Genomic DNA, 20,104 nt, shown 5'->3' with positions numbered 1-20,104 from the left:
CAACCACGACTTGGCCTGTGACAGAGGATATCTATGTTTTTTAATACAATGGAATACCTTGAAGTCCATCATAGGAATTTCATGATTAAATGAAATTACTCATAGATTTATAATCTTTATCTCCCCTTTTTTCAAAAATATTGTAACTTATTAGAAAATGTTAGACAGACTGAATTAAACTAGCCCCAAAGATATGGTCCTGGGAATTTATAATCCACATCAGTTTAATACATAGCTGCCCCTGTTAACTTTCTCCTGTTTCCTGCCAGACATCCAGACAATAAAAGAATTTATACAGCTGGAAGTATTAGAATAAAAGCCAAAAGCAGTGTAAGGACTTTCTATGGTAAGGCAATGGAAAGGCTCACAAAGAAGCAAGCAACATCTGGGTGGATTTTACAATTTGAAACAAATGCAAATGTGTTTCCAAAATTGTATAAAATATACAATAGGGTATTTCAAATGGCATGACACGCACTTTTCTCCAGGTTGAAGCAGTACAGCTCGAGAGATAAGACACCCAAGATTAATCCAAAACCGACAAATTTTAGCTAAAAAACCCCATACTGGATAAATGGAACAGTATTGCCACAGATTGCTTTTTTTGAATATTTTGAGTGCTTTTTGAAACAGAATAAATTCCTCCGTGGAATGATTGAGTGGTACACTCAGAAAAACACCATTACAGAACCAAGGGAAAGGGCTGCTGGCAGTGAGAAATTCATTAAGATGCTGGCTGCTCTCACATGACCTAAGTTACTAATGTACTCACTCGAACATCAGGCACTCACTGAATCATGAAGTAATGCATCTGACAATGTTTTTCCATTCTTCACACATATAGCTGAGAATGGCTTAGGACAGGTTATTCACAGCAGTGTAACTCAATTAAGATTAATCCAGTAACAATTTCAGCAGCTTTTGGGGAAGCTTTACAGCTAACGTACCTTGACAGGCCCCAGTTCGAATGTTTGGAATGAAGCCTCTGCGGCAGGGATGCGGCTGGGCAGGACACATTTCACAGGGGTGGCCCCATGCTCTCCCAACCGTTGCACAGCAAAGGGTTTTTGTGCAGACTATTCCACTGAGCTGTCCCTGGCACATCTGGTTGGTTATCAAAGTGAAGCAAGGGCCGGTCCTGTAATCTGTGCCAAAGACAGGAAATCTAATCAGCATTCACAATAAAAATACACAACAAAACTCATAATAAAGCAAAACAGCAGCACATTTAGGCAAGTCTTCTGCACATGAATTGCCCACCAGCCCACCAATTTTATTTAGCAGTGTTCTGCAGAGGATTTTTCTCAAGTTTTCTTCTCATTCAAATACACTAAAAATAAGCAGCTCTATAAACACTTTGTGACTATTTTACCAGTATTATATACCTAAAATTCTGCAGGTCCCCTTTGCTGCTTGGTTTAGTCTCTGGTAATATCCTCTGGGAGGTCTTTTCATCAGTTTGTTTTAAATATTCAGTGCATTGATTAAAATAATACTGATAAAATAGTTAGGATATGTTTATTTCCACAAATATTTCTCAAATAAGTCTCAAGGGAAGAGAATACAGGCTGCAGAATTTTTCTGAGGACAGCTTTCACTGTTATTCAGGCATATGCTGTACTAGATACGTGGGTAAGTTTTGCCTACAGCTGAGTGGAGGGCATGTGGAACACATCTGCTTTGATTTGTTTATGGTAGGACAGGCCACTTAGCCAACAGACAGAATTAAACTAAGATGTTAATAAAATACTAGTAGGCTTTATTTTGTTCCATTCTCCAAGGGCAACAACCAAACAGTGGTACTGCCAACTCCTGCTGTCTCCTGTACATCCGGGGTGCGCACTCCAGTTAATTCTTCACAAGTGACCCTAAAATGTTTCTCTGTTATGGTGCACCAGGACGCAGTCCAGCATCCTGTAAGCATAGCCAGCAAATTATGAACCTGATGTTTGTCTGTACTGAAATAGTTACCAGGTGCCTCAGCCAAGGTCACTAAGTAATTTGCACTGCTTTATAGTCATGATATCATAAACCCCTCCAATTTTCATTCCACTTCCAAACTTTGTTAACAATAATGTTTCCACTATACCATTGATAAGTAGCGTTAAATAGGGCAGAAGTAAGAACAGATGCCTTTCCCATCTGCCCCATCTCCCCACACCAGGTGCACCTTGAAATTTATCATTTAATTAATCTTCATTCCAATCCAGGGATGCTATGTCCATATGCTGTAATTCTGCTGATTAATCAAGCCACTCCTCGACTGAATAAATAAAATGGCTTACAGAAGTCCTGTAAGCTATACAATAGTGCCATATTGTTACTATTATCTTCATCAATTAAACATAACCTTCTCAGAAAGGATATCAAGTTAGTTTGAAAGATCTATTTCTGATAAACTTCTACTAAATGACACTAAACACCATTTGCTCTTCATTAACTATGTATTACATCCTATAATTGCTATTCTATCTTTTGCTTGTTTAACAGACCTATAATCACCCAGATACTCTCTTTTCCTTTTAAAATATTGGAAAAATAATGATTTTCTTCCAGCCTCTGGAAATTTTTCCTGTATTTCCAGATTTATGGAGAATTAACCTGCATGATATGAGAACGCTTTAGCTAGCTCTTTTCAGTCTCCCTGGTGCTGGTTAGCTGGACTGGTTGTATAAAAATATGTAAATGCAATTACTGCTATTTAATGTCACCCTAAGTGTCCTATCCCCTTAAAACAATACAGCTACATTTGCTGAACATTTCTCCCTCCTCTTCCCTAACAATTCTGTGAGCCTCATCACAAAATGGGTCAGAATCTCTGGTATCATCTCTCTTATTCTTGGTTACTTAATTCCTTTTCATCATCATAACTTTTTTTGGATTGGTATTTCTCAACACTTCCCATATTAACTTTCCACACTACAGCTTCTATCAAGTTCTTCTCTCATTTTTTAAGCATTTTTGTGACTGCTTTCATTCTCCTAGGTAGACAGGCTTGTTTTGCTTTTGTAAAACTTACATTGCCTTCTTTCTCATATCTCACTGTAGAAATGCAGCTTTGGAAGCATGTAGTACAAAATCAAATATTACCAGCTTTATCTTATTCCTTTAGTACACAAATGAATACAAATAAGTCCTGATCAGTTATACCTAACTAAAAAGTTTCCGTTTCCAAGATTGATTCTTCATCCTTGAACAAAATGAGGTCTCAGATATATACTCTACTGTACGCAAAACTCCCAATATTAAAACTCCTCATATTAAAACAACAGATGACAATTTCTTTAGAAACACCACAGTTTTGTGTCAGCAACAGGAAATCTCTAGCATACCTCCTCAGAATGAAATCCGTCATTGTAGATTGTCCCTATGCCATTTATATATAGACAGTTTAAAAAGGAGTCATTTTGTCCTCTGTCACTGAGGGAAGTACGTGTCAGACAGTAGTGAATAACCCATCTTGTATTTTATGGTAGAATATGAATGGATCTGCATTTACAATTGTTTGCTTTCAAGCTATAAATGACTTAGCAGTGGCTAATATGACTTAGAAATATGGTGAACGCGATGAAGTTAACTTTATAATCATGCAAATCTTTCCACAAGGTTTCAGTACTAAGAATTAGGTCAAATATGCACACAAAACCAAGCAAATCCAGCTCCTATTTGTTATTATCCAAGTTCACAGCACTTTAGGATGGAGAATTATAGATTTTATTTTCCCCTAATCCTTTGCCTTGATAAATTTTATTCTTAATACTCAGTTTTCTGCTGAGTACAACTTTCCTTCTATTTCCTCAAATAGTGTATTTCGCCTTTTCACAAGATTTTCTTTTGCATTCTTAATGGAAAATTCTGAAGGTCAGAAAATGCATAAGAAAAAGACCATTTGGGTGTACACACTGACCTATGGCCACAGAGAACACACTTCAAGTCCGTAATTTATATACAGAGGCTTAATAAAAAGAGCTCTAAAATTAAAGCATCCACGAGTGAGATTAATAATTTTTGACACATTACAAGATGAAGGCCTACGAGAAGGAGAAGGAAATGGGATTCCACTAACACAATGGCAAAACGAAAAGAGAATGGTATCACATGTAAAGAGATTTTCTTGAGCTACGCCATTTTCCTTGAAAGTGTTTCGGTTTATGAATTATGCTGATTTCAGAAGATGCAGTAAACCCTAGGGCCTATGCTACAAGGCACTGACTTGGGATATGAGCTTAAACTCCCAATATTTATTTTGTAACAACAAAGTTTCCTTATACTTTTGTGTCATTTGTAATTACTCAAACTAATTCAATGAGGTTCCAAGAGATCAGTCGGGAGCTAAGAAGAGAGGAAGGGGAAAAATATAGCCAGAAAAGCTATTACATAGTTAGTTTGGGCCTATTTTCAAAGGTAATGTCATTTCAACTGAAGCATGTTGAGACTTGAAATTATTTTAGTAAAATGATTTTTTAAAGATGTGCAACTGGTAATTCAAATGTTTTAAGTCACTTCTAATGCAAATTTCAGCATGTGCATGCAGCCTTCAGTAAGGCATTAGTCACAGTTATCTAACAACTTTATCTGCTTCTTCACATACTTACCTGTTTTGATAAGGAATAATTCCACAGGGAACCTCAGACAACTGAGAAGATGGCAGAAACTGTAAAATGACATTAAGTTCATATACCATCAAAAAGAGCAAGAGGGCAATAGAATGAGGCTGGTTTACACCGTGCAAGAGTCCAGCTTATTAAGTCCGCAGGAAAGAATCAAGATACATTTTGATCTAGAGCTCATTCCTGTTTCAGTCACAGTCATCAATTAATTTTAGTTATCTTCGCAAAAGATCCTTTATGTTCCTAAAAGCACCAGAGAGACTGCTGAAATATGTAGTACTGGCAGGCTTTGATCAAAACCAAGCACAGCAACAAATAATGGTAATTGTTCCAAGTAATGCTGGACAGCACCAAAGAGACTCCAAGCACCAGGATAATGCAAGGACTTTCGACACCAGATACACATCTGAAGCCTTCAGCTCATGTTAACATCTGTTTGTTTTAAAGCACAGCATAGTTTGTAAATTTAAATTACAGTTTAAAAATTTTTTGAACCAATAGAACCCATATTAAACAATTATGCTAGCGCAGGGATGCTGGATGAAATTCTGGTCGCTCTTTCCTCCAAGATTCATTCCTTATAAATCTCCTACGAAGACTTCTTGGTGTTTCAAATTAATAGCCTGATTTTGCAAACTGATAACCCCCTGTTATGGAAGCTGACAGACTCTACCCTTCTTAAAATAAATGAAAACTGACTGGGTGCAAAGGTCAAAGGATGGAACTCTAGAAAGCCAGCATTTATCTTACCATGGTCAAGATCTCATTACTGGAAACACGAAAATGCCATACCCTGCCATCATAAAAGAAATGGATTACGATAAAATGAGTGCTGCTTTTCCAGTTCTCAGCACACAGCATGCACAGCTCACACATTACCTTGTGCTGCACACTGGCTGAGCAGCAAACCTAGAACATTGCTTGGAGGGAGGAAGCATTCCTCCTAGCTATTAGCACTTCAGATGAGTAAATCCTGCCTGAACCCCCAAATCCAGCCAAGACTGCTGTGTAACTGAAACAACCCCCAGCAACACAAACTGGCAACTTTCCCTTTCTTTAGTACAGGGGAAAGGGAAAAGAAAGAATATTCCATTATCATACAAAGAATGAAAGAAAGGTCAGAAAGGGCTCTAAGGCAAGTGAAGTATCTTAAAGCTGATCTTTACTGCAACTTACTTTCCTGCCTAGCGGCATTTTTGTTTCTGCTGTTTGGTGGGTTGGTTGGGGCTTTTTTTACCAGCCGGGGATAAAAGAAGAACATCGGAATTGAGACTGCACAAGGCAGAAACCCAGTCTCATCTCTTCAAAGCATACTCAGTGCTGCTCACATGTGACCCACTGCATTTAATGGCTCATGCCACTGCTTGACCAGCCATCAGAAAAAAAAAATCACAACCAGTTGTACCTGAGAATGCTCTTGGAAACTGATCTCACACAGCCAAGGAGTAATGCTAGCTAAACAGCTGGCACTCTGAGTTTCAAGTAGCAGAATCCTTTTAACCCAGCACATGACTTCGGGCAAATTTCAACTATTTTTCCTCAAGCATCCAACATGTGTATTTCTAATGTAAAAAAAAAAAATTGTATAGCAATTCTGTTTTTCAGTGGCATTCTTAAAGTACAAATAGGCATTTCAAATGGGGAGAGAACTAGTAACTATGCAGTTATAAGCAGAAAAAAAAAATACTGGGTAATTAAAATGCAGCACTCTGCAGTTGGCTGCAGGAACAGTATGAGAAATCAAGCTTCCATCTTCCCCTGGCCTAGAATGGCAGGTGCTGAGAATGCTATATACAAGAAAAGATATTACATCTCTGTTACAGAGGGGAAAAATTTGCCTTAAACACAACTTTTCGATTAGAAAAAGTAGGACTAGGATTAGAGAAATAGATTATGGGATTTCCAAAGGAGTTTCCAAAAATGTCCAGTGGCTGAACATTTATATATGGGAAAAATTAATGAGAGAGAAGGGAACTCTGAATGTATCAACTCAAATGTCACCAATAAGAATGATATGAGAATGACATCAAGCAAATTATGTTTTTGGAACAGTGATAAACAAAGTGTTTTAAAAAATAAGCTTTCACTGAACCATGAATGAAGGATCTTAAATGAATCCTAAAAGCATGCACATATATCCATATTTACCTAAGCTGATTTGGGTGTGCTTGCACAAACAAAATTCCTATCACTCTTCCCGAGTTTAAAAACCAGGAATGGAAGAAATGTGTATCAGATATGCTGATCTAAAATCTGAAATAAACGGTGACACAATGGCAGCATGGATATGATAATAAATGCCAACTCTTAAAATCTTGATTCTTTGAGAAAGCTATGTTTCTTGACAGGATTGGAAACCATACAATACCTCTCACTACACAAGCAATTATATATGGAAAAACACAGCTTCCATCACTGTATGTTTTGTACTTCAATCATTTCCTTCTCTTCAGAGAAGGTAGCAATACATTTAAAGATGATGGAGAAAAACACCATGTCTCTCGTTTCAGAAGGCAGGATCTGCTGTGCCTGAAATGAGAAGTTTTGCAGTAAAATTCCAGGAATTAGAGTCTCTCAAAACTGACACAAGAGCATGGCATGACCAAGCTGACTGTAGCAGTAAGCACCACCACAGCACAGAGTTACAGAACACAAAGGTTTAGCATTCAGGCTCAATTTCCAAAAGTCCTTCAAATTGATTCTAGGTATTTTCAGACATACTAAAATCTCCTGATAAGGACAGAGAGAACAAACAGAATGCTTTACACACATACCCCTCCCAGAAGATTAATGTGTGTCACACACAGAGAAATAGGGAAAGGCAATGTGCTTGTAACTCCATTTTCACTTGCAACATGTTCCTTTCAGTAGCTTGGAGGGCTATCATGAAATCATGTTTTGCATACAGGATTTTGTGGCTTTTAAGTGCTGGTCAGCAAAGTGAATGACCATGCTCAGCAACCCATGGGATAACTATTATTTACCTCCATCTTTCCTAATAGTGGACTCGTCACACATCTCGCTTCACAGACGGAATCAAGACCAGACACACAATGCAACATTCCCACGTTAGCTCAATGCACTGACTTCCAACCATCTGAAAAGTCAGACACAATAATTCTCCATCCACAGGTGACACTGAAATGCTAGTTGATAAATGCATCCAATCACAACACTTTTTTCCACATGGGCCATTTCCTTAAATAATTACTCACTGTTATGCACTCCCTGTCCTCTCCTTCCCCAGCCAGACACCATTACTCACCCCAGTCAGATCGCAATGTGTCATCATTGGAAAGTACATGGCAAAGATATCAGAGAGTGTTCAGAAGGAAAGAAAACAAAACTTTGTAAATATTTTAAAACTTATTTCCTACGATGTCTAACACTTCTTACCAATGAGGTTTGGTAGGTTTAACTGCGGTATGTGAAGAAATTATCACCATGCTACTTCTGTCTGCTCCCTTCCAGTGCCAGAGATGGCTTCACATATTAACAAGACCCTTTTCCAGCTGCTTCAGCACACAGTGCAGCACAGAGCTCAAACTGCTGAGATTTAACACTGGCTAGTGCTAAGATCTCACTGGAACTGGGGACTCGGAGTTCAACCATTCAGGCACTGTTTCTGGCAGGGGTATAAATTTGGCAGCAGAAATGTCTCAAAATACCACAGCTGTGCTGCGGGCAGATCACAGCTCCAAGTTGCCTCTCATTATTTTAACAAGAGTAAAAAACATCCATGGAAGCATATCTAACACTTGCAATAAATAACTTCCACTGGTATCATAACTCTTTATTCTGTATTAGTCAGCCACAGAAGTCAGTTCCTGCCTCATATATTCCAGCCCCAGTAATATTATCCTCTAATTCATGCTTCTGATGACCCCATTTCTGCATGTCTTCCTCACCTTTGCTTGTTGCAAATTGTTCTCATATATTGACTTGCTGGCACACTTCAGCCTAAATTTATTTTCCATTCCGTAAGCTGCTTCACAAATCCATTTCTGCACAGATGATCTGTTTAACATGTCTATCTAGCAAGCATTATCTAGTCTTCCTAGGATACTGATTAAAGAACAGGACTTGTAAACAACAGCTTACTAGCCATGTGAAACTAACATTATCAGCTGCATTTGATGTACAGAACAATTCAGGCTGACCATTTTCAAAAGTATTTTGGCAATCCATTTTCAAGAACAAATATACAACTATTTTAATGCCAATTTTGTTCTTGCAACCGACCCAAGTTCTTGAAGTCTGTAACTGAAAAGTAATAACATCACAGCAATATAATAAAAAAATAATGTTCAAAAAATTATTATAGAATTGGAGTGATTTGTTGCACACGTTTTAATCCAACACGCAGACTAAGCATTTCACCAAAATCAAGGCTTTAGCTCTGTTGTCCAAATTATGTGCGGCAGCAGTCCAAATACAGAAAATTGTTACCACATTTTATTCTTTTCCATGATGAAGAAAACAGTAAGCAATGCAGCTAAATGCATAATAACTTTCATTTCTGAATAATCAGTTACCTGACAAACTCTAACCCACCCTACTTTGCTGTATAAGCTACGAAGGAACATTTCTTTGTCGATTTTAATTTTTCCAATTTCTTTCACAGGCTAGCAACACTGAAATAAAATTCGGAGTTGATTTCCATCTCTCTTTTTTGCAAAAAAAGTAACTAACTTTGGTGACATATTTATTGTCAAGACCAGATGATTATTAAGGAAAATGGATTCAATTGAAGAACTCTGGAAGTTTCACTTAAAAAGAAGAAGTTGGCTGAAGTTTATTACTACTTTTTAAAAAGAGTTCTTAAGAAGTGCCACGTTATAGAAACTCTCTTAACATACCACAAAGTATTAACTATTAAATAGCAAGGTAAAGACCAAGCTAGTAGACAAGCTCTCTATATTTCTTCTCTCTGGCTCCGAAAGACATTGACTATGAAATAACTGAGACTATCCAAAAGTTGTGCAGACTGTGTAAGAAAAATAGATCGTAACAACTTACAGTATACTAAATAGACCAACATCCAAAGAAAGGAAAAATGCTTTCACACAATGCAGCACACAGGATTTAAAGAGACAGTGCTCACATTTAAAAAGGAGAGGGAATGGTACAATACATTAGAAATAACCCTTTTTTTTTTTTTTTTTTCCTAAACTACAAATGTTCCTCTGCAGTGTCATGAAACACAATACAACTGCATAGAACTAGAATGAAACTCAGTCCAGAACTGAAAACAAGTTATAAATAAAAAGGGGAGGTGAGAGGGAGGAAGGGAGCCAGTTTCACTGCTCAACCTAAGTGAAATACAATGAGTAAACATACAGCAAGAATAATGAGAAGTCGACTCGCTTTGAGTGTGGATCACTTAAAGGGAAGGCAGTAAATGTAATAATGACGGTAAGTATTGGTGTGATGGGTGTTGGCAGTATATATTATCATAATGACATATGGAGAAATAACTTTTGTAGTCTTAACAGAATGCAGAACTTCTGAAGTCCTGGCAGCTATTTAATAAGGTAATTAGAGCAATCAACAATTTCTTCTTACTCCTTTATAACACCTGCCAGGAATCATCTGGCTTGTCCTAAGCAAGCACCCAAAAGGACCAGCACTCCTGAGAAATTATGGCAGTGGAAAACTTGTACTGAAAAAAAAGCAAGGAGCACACAGATTGTATTCCCGTGAAGACTCTTCTCCACACAGCAGGCAGTTCCCTGGCCACATTTCTTCAGCCAGGCACTTGCCCAGGTTTTTTTGTGTTCTCAGTACATATCAAATACATACATGTATTTTTAGTGATATTATTTTAGTGATGACAGATTTGATATGATGTAAATATCGATGTATTTTTTTTCACTAGCCTGAAGACTTTGGAATAACTAATACTGTTGGTTTTGAGTAAGGTTGTAACACAGACTTTTATGTTGTAAATAGCCAGCTAAAAAGACACAAAAAATATCTGAAAAGCAATAACCTACAGTATTTTGATTTCTACAGAAATATTTTAACAATTATTTAATTTTGTGACTGCACAATAACCCCCTGAAAACTCTCAGAAAGTGTTACAAATTTAAGCCAATAATGTACAAAAATTGCTTCAGACATTAATATCTCACCTCCAACTCTATTGTGAAACACGTGAACTACTTAATTGAAACACCATGCAACCCTCTGTTTTACAGGATCAGATTCCTTCCTCAATGAAACTGTGGCATCACTCTGTGTGTACACCAGTGTAATCATGACCAGAATCTAGTTCATTTTGCATAACAACATATATGGGATTTGCATTAAGACTATGATCCAAAAATAAACACGTAAAACATGCACTACTTAACTCTGAATAAGTCTGATGGTATCTCTGTTGAAATGTTACAGAATACATGCAGTAATTCTGGAATTATCTCATGTATTCAATACCTATTGCTAGAAGTAGGAAACATCTCTTTCCAAGAAGGCGAACGATCTAACCCTTGACTCACAAATGTTTTCAACTAAGCAAGTATAATTTTATTTAAAATATATATTATACCTACCAATATAAACGACATGAGATGCTAACACTTGTGTGTTTCATTACTCTTAATTTTTTGTACAGTTCTGGAGATATTACCATGGACCCTACCTCTCAGTTTTTGTTCTTCTGGTCGTCTTTGGATTGTACAGGTTTTCAACAAGTCTAGGGTGCTCTCTTTAACACTTTCCTGTAATATTTACTAAAGCATTAAATTACTCTGTTGCTAACTGTGAATGATCTTCAGAAAATCTAAGATGCTCGCACAGTTTCTACACTTCTACATTAATTGGAAAGAACCAATGAATATCAGATATATTAGTATTTAATTTCTAAAAGTAAACTCATATGATTTCTTCAAGGTCTACTGTCATTCCTGTTTTCACTGACCACTTGGTTGAAGCAATCTTCTTTTTGCTTAGCACTAACAAGCAGATATCCCCCAAAGTCAGTGAATGTCTGGCCTCAAGTGACAGAGGACTTTCTGCATCCATCATATATTTAATTCAAGGATTATAGAAACTATATATGACAATCATCAATTAAATACTCGTTGTTAAAACTACATCAAAAGCCTCATTTTCCCAAGCAGAGAGAGAGTAAAGAACTAATCATCATTAAGTACCTTAAAACAGAAAAAGAAAAAGACAGACATGAATCCACAGACAATTGTCAAACTTAGGGTCAAGTTCTCTTCTTACTTGCATGCTGCAGGCAAGAAAAGCAAAAGGTCTTTACTGACTCCTGTTAGCGATGTAATGAAAAGCACATTTTCTTTTATTTTTTAACTTAACATATTGGTCGAGAACAATTGCAAGTCTTTCTAAAAGGCTTTGAATTACCATGAACACTCTAGGCAAACATGGAAAACTTTGTGCTTTTACTCAGTATTGAAGAAACTCCATATTCTTAGCACATTGTTTAACATTTCTTCACTTTTTAATGGCATCTGTGCTGATGCCCTTGGTCTTTTTTTTATTTGTTACACTTGCTGTGTAGACGTTATTTTACTATAACAGGTATCGCAGATCTATTTTCACCTCAGCACGGGAAACTGGCATCTTTTCTACTTGTTGATGGGAATGTCAGGTCCTAACATTTCATTTGCCTCCACACATGGGGCAAGTAATTAAAACTTGGGAAACAGTCACCAGCCTGAGTACCTTGAACATGAACGTTCAAGCTCTGAGACTGAAATCCTAACAGATTTCTGTTTTCTTCCTATTAGATAGGACTTGTTGGTTTTGTAGATGCCCGGACATGGACATCCAGCATGAAGTCCAGGTCCCAGTTACAAGTAAAGAGTTAGACTCATTGACTTTGATGAGAGAAGGACAATTCAGTGGGGGTATCCCGTTGCCCATGACTGCGTGTGCACACACCCACACATAGAAAACAGCCAGTATCAGCAGGGTGAGGGGAAGAGAGAGATCCACCCAGCTTCAGAGGCCTCTTTCCAAAGGCTGGGCCATACTGGCTCAACCAAAAGTGACACACTCCAATTGTATTTTACTAATTATGTCCTCATGGGGAATAGCATCAGAATCTTGGAAACCGTAGTTTGTACTGAACGGTCCATTTCACCAATTGCCGTACAGTTTTGGATGATTTCTCACTACTTATTTTAGAGATTCTGGGTTCAAAAATAAGGTTCCTCTCACCTCCATGCTGTATAAATCCCAGTGGTCCTTCAAGGCTGATTTTGTTTTTTGCCATGACAATCACTGAAAATTATCTGTGTAAATGCACAGAACATCTGGAATAAATGGTTTCAATTAATGGAGTTCATAAAAGTGCTGCTCCAGAACATATGTCAGTGAGAACCAGATAAGTAATTTTTATTTGGGGGATGTGGGAGAAAGTAATCAGGCGTTCAGCAAATGAGCTAGGTGTCTGTGAACAGCTAACTAGGGCACTGAGAGGAATGAACAGCTCTGGCCTGTTCTTTGTATACTTCGACAAAGTAATGCTGATTTCAGACAAAAATGGGAGATCCCAGTTGAAGGACGATGATGGGTATGCATGTATTTATATCCGCACATACTTGCACTCTTTTTTTTTTTTCCTCTTCCATTTGGGGTACAAGAGATTAAAGCAGACGTTTTGTTTCACTCTGGCTACACAGATTCTCCAAAAGGTAAGTAAATACTCAACATAATAGGAATCACTCAGATTTAGGTCAGCAAACCACAAGCCTTACTAACTCCCAACACAGGAGTACTTAACCTTCACGTAACACAGGTCCTTAGCCTGTCATGTGACCTGAGCCTTCCTTTCTCAGCTTACACTGCATGATATAACATGCTACATAGCCTGTGTAGCTACACATCACTGCTAATGCATTATGAGGTACGAAGAGTACATATGAAAATTAGAGAGCCACAGAACACAGAAGTCATTTAAATACATCATCTGTTCTTAAAAATCATTAAAATGCCTTGAATTTAAGTATAGTATTTATAGATTTAACTATGCTATTTATAGATAAAATAATAATTTATGTAAAATTTACAAAGTCCTTACAGGCTTTGCTTCTGTTTACAGATAAAAGTATCCACAGAAACTGCTGTTGATCCAGATGCCTGTCTAATACATAATACTTCACAGCCTTACAAAACGCTGTGTATAGAAGGATGGAAACTGCTTTTTGGCCTACTTTCTACACTGACATACTGAAGAGGAGGGATAGTCTTGTGGTTGAGACACTTGGCTGGGACTGAGATGACCTGGGTTCAGTTTCAGACTCCACTACAGGCTCTCTGTACGTCCTTACACAAGTGACTTAATCTCCCTGTATATTAACTCCCCACATGTAACGTGGGGCTGCCAATACTCCTGGATGCTGTTGGGGTTTTTTCCTCTTCAGACTACACAGCCTTTGAGAGACAGACTTGTGTGTTTTGTGAATGATAAAGGGAGCCTCAAGCTGAGTTCAGGCCTCTTGGTATTACTGTAATAAAATGAGTAAAGATCGTTCATGTAATGTTTTTTGTGTTAAGACCCTTCAAGGTTTTTCATTGGTTTGGGTTTTTGTTGTTGTTGTTGTTTGGGTTTGGGGTTTTTTTGTTGGTTTTGTGGTTTGGGTTTTTTTTAATGTTCAATTAATTCTCAGTTTCTAGTGAAAGACCAGAGGAATTAGCTCCTGAAATTTTCTGTGCTGGGCAAGTACAACAGCAGCAGAACACATTCCACAGAGGAATTCATGCACAATCAATTAGGTCGTCTAATTAATTTTCCAACTCAATAGATGCTATGAACTACTTTTTTGCAGAAATGTATCCATACTGGATACACATGTGTAAAAGCAATCCAAAAACTCTTAAAATCTTAGAGGAGAAGGACAGATAATATGCACTTGAAGGAAATGGGCTGCTACATGGGAACAATGCCCTCTCATGTGGGATTCATATTTCTGTCATGAAAGAAGACGACTTATACAGGGGGATAAGAGTATTTTCCAGTTAATGAGGTTGTGTAGTTACCATTAGGGACTGACTTGTTAATCAGTATTTAGAGTGATTTATGATATTAGGTACCCCCTAATTAGGGAAAAAGAAAACATTGGCCATGTGGAGAGAAAGAGCAAAAGAAGCGCTTAGAAAATAGGTTTGAAACAAAGAAGAACAAAAAGGATAGATATTTACGGAGATTTTAACCACAGATGACATGAGGTATGCTACAGCATCTAACTACAGAGACCTGTTTCTCTAGTCCTAACTCAGACAAAACTTCAGTCACCATGAGCAGGAACTGTCTCTGAAAAGAACTCTGGAACAAAGATTAAAACAAGCAGGAGCAGAAAGGCCACAGAATTTTATGCCTTCCCTCATGGGGTCTTCAACAGCAAATTTTCAACTGCCATCAATTTTCCCTGCACTTCCTTTCCTATCATTGTGATCACCCAAAAGTACTTATTCCACACTAATGAAGTGTTTGTGAGCCTGTAGTTATAATTGCGATGTCTGGATCAAAACAGTGAGTTGTGACATTTCTAAGAGGCAAAAGGGAGATGACAGTGAGTTATAGAGAATACACAGATACTTGATAATCCAGTTATGGGAAACATGACACAGAAGCACAACAAAGCACTTCAGTTGGAATTTTATCACAGACATTTCTAGGTAAGCACAGACTAGATTTATAAAGGAAGTTATGAAAATGCCTATAGGAAATAAAAAGTGATAAACATAACAGTTTCTCCAACCTACAACACTAATCGGTGTTCTGTTAGTAACTGTTTCCAATAATGTGGTTGCTAGATCAGATGAATGGACAAGAGTGAGACAGCAAGCTCTGGAAAAGACACAGGCTGCCTGTAGGTAGGGGAAAGTAGAAAGCCTTCAGGGAACAAGTGTGAAGGAAACAAGGATACAAAGCAAAACAGTAAAAGAGCAGAGGGAAGAAAAACAGGAAGGCAGCAAAGGCGGGATGGATCAAAGCAAATCTAACAAATGAGTGGGAGGCACAGAGACATGGAGAAGTAAACAGTGGGAGCCAGCAGACACCATGTGTGAGAAGCAGAGAAAAGGAAGGGGAAGGGAACGAAAAGGCCGGCCAGCCCAAGAGCTTCGCCAGCCAACCAGGAGAGGGAGACTTGCCAGGACAGGCCGGCCAACTAACTAGTTAAAGAGGAGGTCTGGAGAGCCAACTAGTAGAGAGGAGCCAGCCAGGCAAAGCCATCCAGGAGAGGCATCTGCATATCAAGTAGAATCGGAGCCGTCCCAGCTCCACCCAGGAGCAGGGTGACCTGCAGCAAAGGGGGACAGGTGTTAGCAGCACTCACCTTCATGCTCTGAGAAGCAAAAAGATGCTTGAGAACATCCCAGCAATGCGATGAGCATCCCTCTGATACAGTAGACCAGAGTATCTCACCTGGCTATTCACTCGGAAATATTATCCACTAGCTAGCACTGGGTGACCAAATATGAATAAATAATAATCACACAAATTGAAAATATTAACCATGCATTTTCCCCAAAGGTGTTTTCCTCCCATTTGTAGAGTTGATTTCCATATTCTTTTTGTCTTTGATATTTTCAAGCTGATAAGGTACAAATTATGTACCCCAGTATTATTTGTATAGTTCAATATCATAATCCTAAATCAGGAAAAATAAACACCAGGCCAGTCATAAATGATGATATGAGATAAAAACGGGGTTACAATCCACATGAAGAATGGCCTAATCCAGCACTGACAACATACTGCTTCTCTGTTAAATTAGGCAGCTCCTATCTATCCATCTCAAAGAAATAAAATGAAGTGTATTGAATATGGAAAAATTTTAAACTGTAGCTAATGGATTTCTAATATATAGTAAACACTTGTGCTGTCTTCTGAAATATTTTTTACACAGAAAGAACAACAATTGACCAGTTGAGTAGAGCAGAATAAACCATGACAAGGCCCAACTGTGTTCCCATCTTTAGATTTAAAATAAATCTTTCAAAAAAAAGAAAATAAACGAGCAGTAAAAGAGATAGATTTAAATTATTTCTTGGAGGAATAAGCTCTATTTCATAGTCACCAGACTGTTACACCCATCCTGTTCAGTTTTATCTCCCCAACAAGTCTTCCTGCTGTAACTCTACCTCAGTACCTGCTTCGTATGATGCTAAGAGGTGATCCTGTCAAGAAATCAGGACTGACAGAAAGAACAGAAGCGAGGTAAACCATGTGTGAGCAATGTCTCAATGCTTACCTTATCCTTCTGGATATACAAACTGATCCACACCACTGAAACCCTTGACTATCTTTTTCCTTTTAACTTCACTGGGCTTTGAATGAAGTATTAAGCCGTTAGGAAACTAGTAATCCAATTCAACTGTCGGAGCCCCCCTCAAGCCAAATGCAGATTCACAGCTAAGACAGAGGATACTTTAGGTATTAAAAGTTGAATTCTGCTTGGAACTGAGTACAAGAGAATGGTACATGGCAGGCAGCACCTTGGGGTTCCCATAACTGGTAAGAGGAGAGAGAGGAAGGGATGCAGGAGGGAGCTCCCATCTACTGTGCGGAGCAGCAGAGTTAGAAGGGGTGAGTGTATAGAGTACAGCACAATGCAGTTTAAAGTTCCTCTGTGGGAGCTCTGGCATCCAAGGTCCAGCATTGCAAAGTGTAGCAATTACAGTGCCAATTTAAACATGTACTTAAAAATATAGTAAGTATTTTCTGTTAATTTTTAATAGAACAGGAACATTTAGGCAGCTAGGTGGTCACGAATACACATGTGAATCACTCCCAGCAATGTTAATGGAACAACAGACTGTTCTGAGCGGTGTCTAAAGTTTCAGCTGCTTGTAAACCACCACTGTGGGAAAACTTTTAGGTGGCTTAAAAAAAATTCCCATAAAACACCAGAAAGCTCATAATTTCAGACACTTCAGTGGAAGAGAAAACTTATTCCTGAATATCAGAGGTATTTGCCCTATATCCAAAAGGTATAAGATTTCTCCTGGAAACAATGTCTTTTATCCACATCATTCTTGTCAGGAAAGTGCCTGAACATCTATTTTAATAATTAAGCTTCAGGTTTCAACTACATAATTTAGTCTTATAAAATAAGCCTGCAGTGGTTAAACTGCCCCTTACAGATGAACTTTTTATTAGTGTGTGAATATACTATAAACCTAAATTATAAAGATAATGTCATTTAGCCCACATGTTTGAAATGAGATAACCACTAGATTGGAACTCTTGCATGGCAGCATGCTGATCTCTTTCCTTCCCCCATTTCATTTAATTACGAACTTGAAATTGGATCAGCAACTTTTAAACAGCTGATTAAAAGCGCTTTTCACAAAAGTGATTTTGTTTATTTTTCACGTGAGCATCAGGCTGCCCCTCTGTGGGGCAGCTAGCCTGCTGCCTGCCTGTGATCTCATTCTGCTTCAAAAGAGGTATAGAGGGTCACTGGCATTCTGGGTACTCCATCTGTACCCCTGCATCAATATCACACCACTGCAAACCACACACAATATGGACTACTTCCAAAAAAACCCCAAACAACCAAAAAAACCCCACCCAAAACCCAGAAAATCACCACAAAGACATCATCTCATAGAAAAAGGCAGGCCCAAAACTCTTCCACATCTGCTCAAATTTTAGCATAACCTAAATCCAACTAAAATGAATGCAAAGATCTTCAAATTTAAAAGGGCTACTTACACTTCATCAGAGGCTACTGGAGGACACACATACAAACCCCTCTATGTGTTAACCAATGTACATTAACACACCTGCATTCAAGGAACACTTTAGAAATGAAGAGCGCCACATGAAAGATAGTACATGCAACATATAAGCCCAAAAGAAAAAAAGCACACTACATTAGAAAACTGAAAAAGATTGTATGTGTTTTGTTTGCTATTTACTCCACTAGAATATTTCTTATTTATCATCTTGAATTGCTGTTAAATAAATAGAATTCCATGTAATGGTATTTTCTATACCCTACAGCCACAGATAACAGAGTCACCTTTGCTAAAACACATTCATATTTCTGGCTTATGCCTTTGAGCACTTCCTACTTTTATCCAAAATTACTGATTGATAGTAGTGTGTGGTAACACACCACAGAGCTAACTGCTTTCTCAATAACCTTGCACACTCTAACTCCTGATTCAAAGCCCACCCAAGTCTATGGGCATCCCTTTCTTTGACATGAGTAGGTTTTGGATCACTTCCATAGTTACTGAGAAGTTTCACCCAGGCTTCGCTTCTCTGAACAATGTAAGACTTCTACCTCCGAGTTTAAAATACCATTCTAACGTTTGAATATTGTACATGCGCACGTGTGTGTGTGTATGAAATACACATATAATCCACCCTCTGGACATAGCAAAATGAAGCGTTGTAGAATAAATGTAAGCCACTTCCTGCAGGGTTTTGGCATTATTTTACAGTAAGTGGTAAATCATTACTGCTTTTCATGTTCATTGTAATGCTAGCCATCTTGAACTCTTTTGATATTTCCTTGGATGCAATGGGCAGTTCCCTAGAAATTTCATTTGTGCTTTTTAATGCAGAGTCACCACATAACATTTTATAACATTACCCAAGGAATACCCAAAGTTTCACGTGTATATGCACAAAACCCATCTAATTTGTTTAAATGTGTTTTTAGTGACTGAAATCAACTCTCATAACAAGAATTCCTTCAGCAGACAAACATCAAGAACAGTGGCAGTCTCTCAGTAGTGGGAGATGTCTGTAAGAGCTCCCATCGCTGCACTCCAGACAACTACAATTAAAGTGCCAAAACCATCTCAAGTCTCCTGAGTAAGTCTCTCCTCCATTATACGTGATTCAAAGAAAGTGTTACCATTTATTTCAAACAGGACCAGGATAGCACTCGTGGTGTGTTTTGGGGATATTCGAATCATTGCAACGGCAGCAAGACTTTGCATCAGAGTAACAAAGAGAAATTCCTCCCAGCTTGAGGCTGAAGCAGACATCAACAACATAGGCTGAAGGAAGTTGTTATTTCTATTCAAAATTCTAAACAGCTGTTTTCAAGGCAGATTAAAAGATTTTTCAATGTTTGGATTAAATTCAAGAGCTTTATCTAATGCATACTTTGTATTTGAGTATTTGTTGTATTAGAAATTTAATAGAGCAGCTGAGTATTTTAAAATCTTTTGGAAGATGTGAAAAAGGGATGTGAACTCTAGCACACCCTGTAAAACATAAATTTCTTACCAAAAGAATATGTTATTCATGTGCTCTGTACATTAGGTCAATTATTACTCACTTTCTTTGGAGAACAACCAAGTGCCTCCACCCTTTATAACAGAGCACTATAATCAACTGTAGTAAGAATAGCAGAATTATTCTAATACACATTGGTGGCTCAAGCCCTAGCTCAAGAAGGCTTGAACAGTAAGAGACTAAGATGGATTTGCCATCTTTTTTTTATTAAGAGGGGAAGAAAATAATGTTTCCTTGTTCACCTTTGTAAATA

The 20,104-nt window shown here is 37.9% G+C and overlaps 1 protein-coding gene across 1 annotated transcript in view; it reads right to left on the bottom strand.

Annotated features, from left to right (window-relative positions):
- FBN1 (fibrillin 1) overlaps positions 1 to 20,104 on the bottom strand; it is a 161,760-nt gene that overhangs the window by 102,089 nt on the left and 39,567 nt on the right. The window contains exon 7 of the mRNA XM_064456363.1: positions 948 to 1,145. Within this exon, the coding sequence (XP_064312433.1) occupies positions 948 to 1,145 (198 nt within the window). The remainder of the gene's footprint in view (positions 1 to 947; positions 1,146 to 20,104) is intronic.

The sequence above is a fragment of the Phalacrocorax carbo genome, chromosome 7, assembly GCF_963921805.1.
Source record: "Phalacrocorax carbo chromosome 7, bPhaCar2.1, whole genome shotgun sequence".
Classification (NCBI taxonomy): domain Eukaryota; kingdom Metazoa; phylum Chordata; class Aves; order Suliformes; family Phalacrocoracidae; genus Phalacrocorax; species Phalacrocorax carbo.
The sequence above is the reverse complement of the archived record's forward strand: the minus strand, read 5'-3'. Positions and strand labels throughout refer to the sequence as shown.